The sequence below is a fragment of the Littorina saxatilis genome, linkage group LG2, assembly GCF_037325665.1.
Source record: "Littorina saxatilis isolate snail1 linkage group LG2, US_GU_Lsax_2.0, whole genome shotgun sequence".
Classification (NCBI taxonomy): domain Eukaryota; kingdom Metazoa; phylum Mollusca; class Gastropoda; order Littorinimorpha; family Littorinidae; genus Littorina; species Littorina saxatilis.
Window position 1 is genome coordinate 65233015 of NC_090246.1, and position 2739 is coordinate 65235753.

Sequence of the window (2739 nt, forward strand, 5' to 3'; positions counted from 1 at the left end):
CCCCTAACCCGCGGGGGGTAGACAGACAAATAGACAGACAAATAGGCAAAGCGAAAGACAGACACAAACAAAACACTCATACACACAGACAGAGACATATAAAAACAAGTCGCGTAAGACGAAATTACTACATTTAGTCAAGCTGTGGAACTCACAGAATGAAACTGAACGCACTGCATTTTTTCACAATGACCGTAGTCCGCCGCTAGTGCAAAACGGAGTGAAAGTGACGAGCCTGTTTAGCGCGGTAGCGGTTGCGCTGTGCTGCATAGCACACTTTACTGTACGTACCTCTCTTCGTTTTAACTTTCTGAGCGTGTTTTTAATCCAAACATATCATATCTATATGTTTTTGGAATCAGGAACCTATAAGGAATAAGATGCAATTGTTTTTAAAACGATTTCGGAAGTTAAATTGTATTCATAACTTTTAGATTTTCAATTTTCAGAGCTTGTTTTTAATCCGAATATAACATATTTATATGTTTTTGGAATCCGAACATGATGAAGAATAAAATAAAAGTAATTTTGGATCATTTTATAAAAAAAAAAATTAATTACAATTTTGAGATTTTTATTGACCAAAGTCATTAGTTACTTTTTAAGCCTCCATGCTGAAATGCAATACCGAAGTCCGCCCTTTGTCGAAGATTGCTTTGCCAAAATTTCAATCAATTTGATTGAAAAATGAAGGTGTCACAGTGCCGCCTCAACTTTTACAAAAAGCCGGATATGACGTTATCAAAAACATTTTTCGAAGAAATGACATCACCAGCGCCATCCCTCGTCATGTCTCCAACATGCTTCACGCAGACGATCTAGCCATCTGGAGCAGTGCTGAACACACCACCTCAGCCGCTCACCGAATCCAGGACGGTGTGAAGCGCATCCACCAGTGGACCGAAGACTGGGGACTACAGCTCAACAGAGTCAAGTCCGTTGCGACCGTCTTCTCCCTGTCCACATCCAAAGAAAAGGTTAACCTCAAGTTGGGAGAGTCGGCTCTACCACAGGTCGAAACGCCTACCTTTCTCGGCGTCAAGCTGGACTCCCGCCTCACCTGGAAACCACACCTTGAGGAGATCGAGGCGAGAGGCATACGACGACTCGCAATCATGAGAAAGCTCTCAGGAACAACATGGGGCGCCAACTCCCAAATCCTGAAGACAGTGTACACTGGGGCGGTGAGGCCTGTGTTGGAGTATGCATCAAGCTCCTGGAACACAGCAGCCAGGACCAACAAGGCACGACTGGACCGAGTCCAAAACCTCGGCTTGAGGACTGTCCTTGGAGCGATGAAAACCACTCCCATCTCTGAGATGCAGAAGGTGGCCAACATCGAACCGTTGGAAGACAGACGACAGGCAAAGCTTCTGATACAAGGAGAGAAGCACAAGAGACTCGAGAGCCATCCGCTCCACAACAAGTTCCAAGCTCTCACCAAGAACCGCTTGAAGCGCCAGAGCCCCAACCATCAGCTGAAAGCACAGCAGAGGGAGAATGCTGACATCCTTCAACCCAGCCCTGACCAGTGCGAGAGGCTCAATCCAAAGCCGTGGTCTCCCCAGAGTCAGAGATTCCATGTAAGGATGTCCATTCCTGGCATCTCCGGAAAACAGCAACAGAGTGATGCAGCCCTCCGCTCCCTTGCCCTGGAAGAAATACACAGGAGGTACCCAGCCAGCAAGTGGACCCACGCTTATACGGATGGTTCGGCAGAGTGCGCAACCAAGAACGGAGGAAGTGGCGTCTTCATTCAAATACCAGGAAGACCCCCAGAGACACTGACCACACCATGCGGTGTTCTCTGCTCCAACTTCAAAGCAGAAGTTGTTGCCCTCCATACAGCTGCAGACTTCCTCACCTCTCTTGAGGAAACCCCACCCAAGGTTGTCTTCCTCTCTGACTGCCTGTCCGCACTACAAGTCCTCACAGCCCCTGCAGAACACCTCGTGGAAGAGCTGAAGAAGTCCCTGAACGACGGCGGTATCGCTGGAAATGAGAAGGCGGATGGTCTGGCCAAGGATGCAGGCAGACAGGAACAACCAGAAACCAGCCTGTCCTACCGAGAGACCAAAACCCTCATCAAGCATCGCTGGAAGACAGCATTCAAAGAAAGAAACGGAGGCTACAAGCCAGACCAAGACCCCATCCACCGCCTCAGCCGTGCAGAGCAGACTGCCATCTTCCGGCTGCGTACAGGGCACTGCGGCTTTAAAGCGCACCTGAAAAGGATCGGCGTAGCAGAGTCGGCATTGTGCGATTGTGGGGCGGCCGACCAGACAGTAGAACATGTATTGAATACATGCACAAACTTCATTCTGCTGCGGAACCAGATCTGGCCAGAAGGAGCTACACTGGAGACCAAGCTCTGGGGAACTTCAAAAGACCTGAAAGCGACGTTCCAGTTCACGACAGCAGCGGAACTACGACCCTAAACACAACCGTCGAACGCAGAAGAAGAAGAAGAAGAAATGAAAAAAATATCTGGGGATATCATACCCAGAAACTCTCATGTAAAATTTCTTATTCCCCCCTCTGCTTCTTTACCTCTGTAAACTTGTAGGGGTAGTTATTTTTCGATAATGACCCAGCAACCAAACAAATAACGACCCAGCAACAGCCTGAATCCTCGATAGTGCAATGGGTTGAGAAGTTGTTCCGTTTCGGTACTACTTTTTGCGACTGAAAAGTTCCGAACGCTCTAACGTACGAAGTATACATCTCTGGAGCAAACAA

The 2739-nt window shown here is 48.1% G+C and overlaps 1 protein-coding gene across 1 annotated transcript; it reads left to right on the plus strand.

The window, feature by feature from the left end:
* Positions 1–800: 800 nt before the first annotated feature.
* LOC138953761 (uncharacterized) lies at positions 801–2438 on the plus strand. Its single transcript, XM_070325667.1, has one exon. It carries the CDS (start codon positions 801–803, stop codon positions 2436–2438), a length of 1638 nt encoding a protein of 545 aa, XP_070181768.1.
* The last annotated feature ends 301 nt before the right edge of the window (positions 2439–2739 follow it).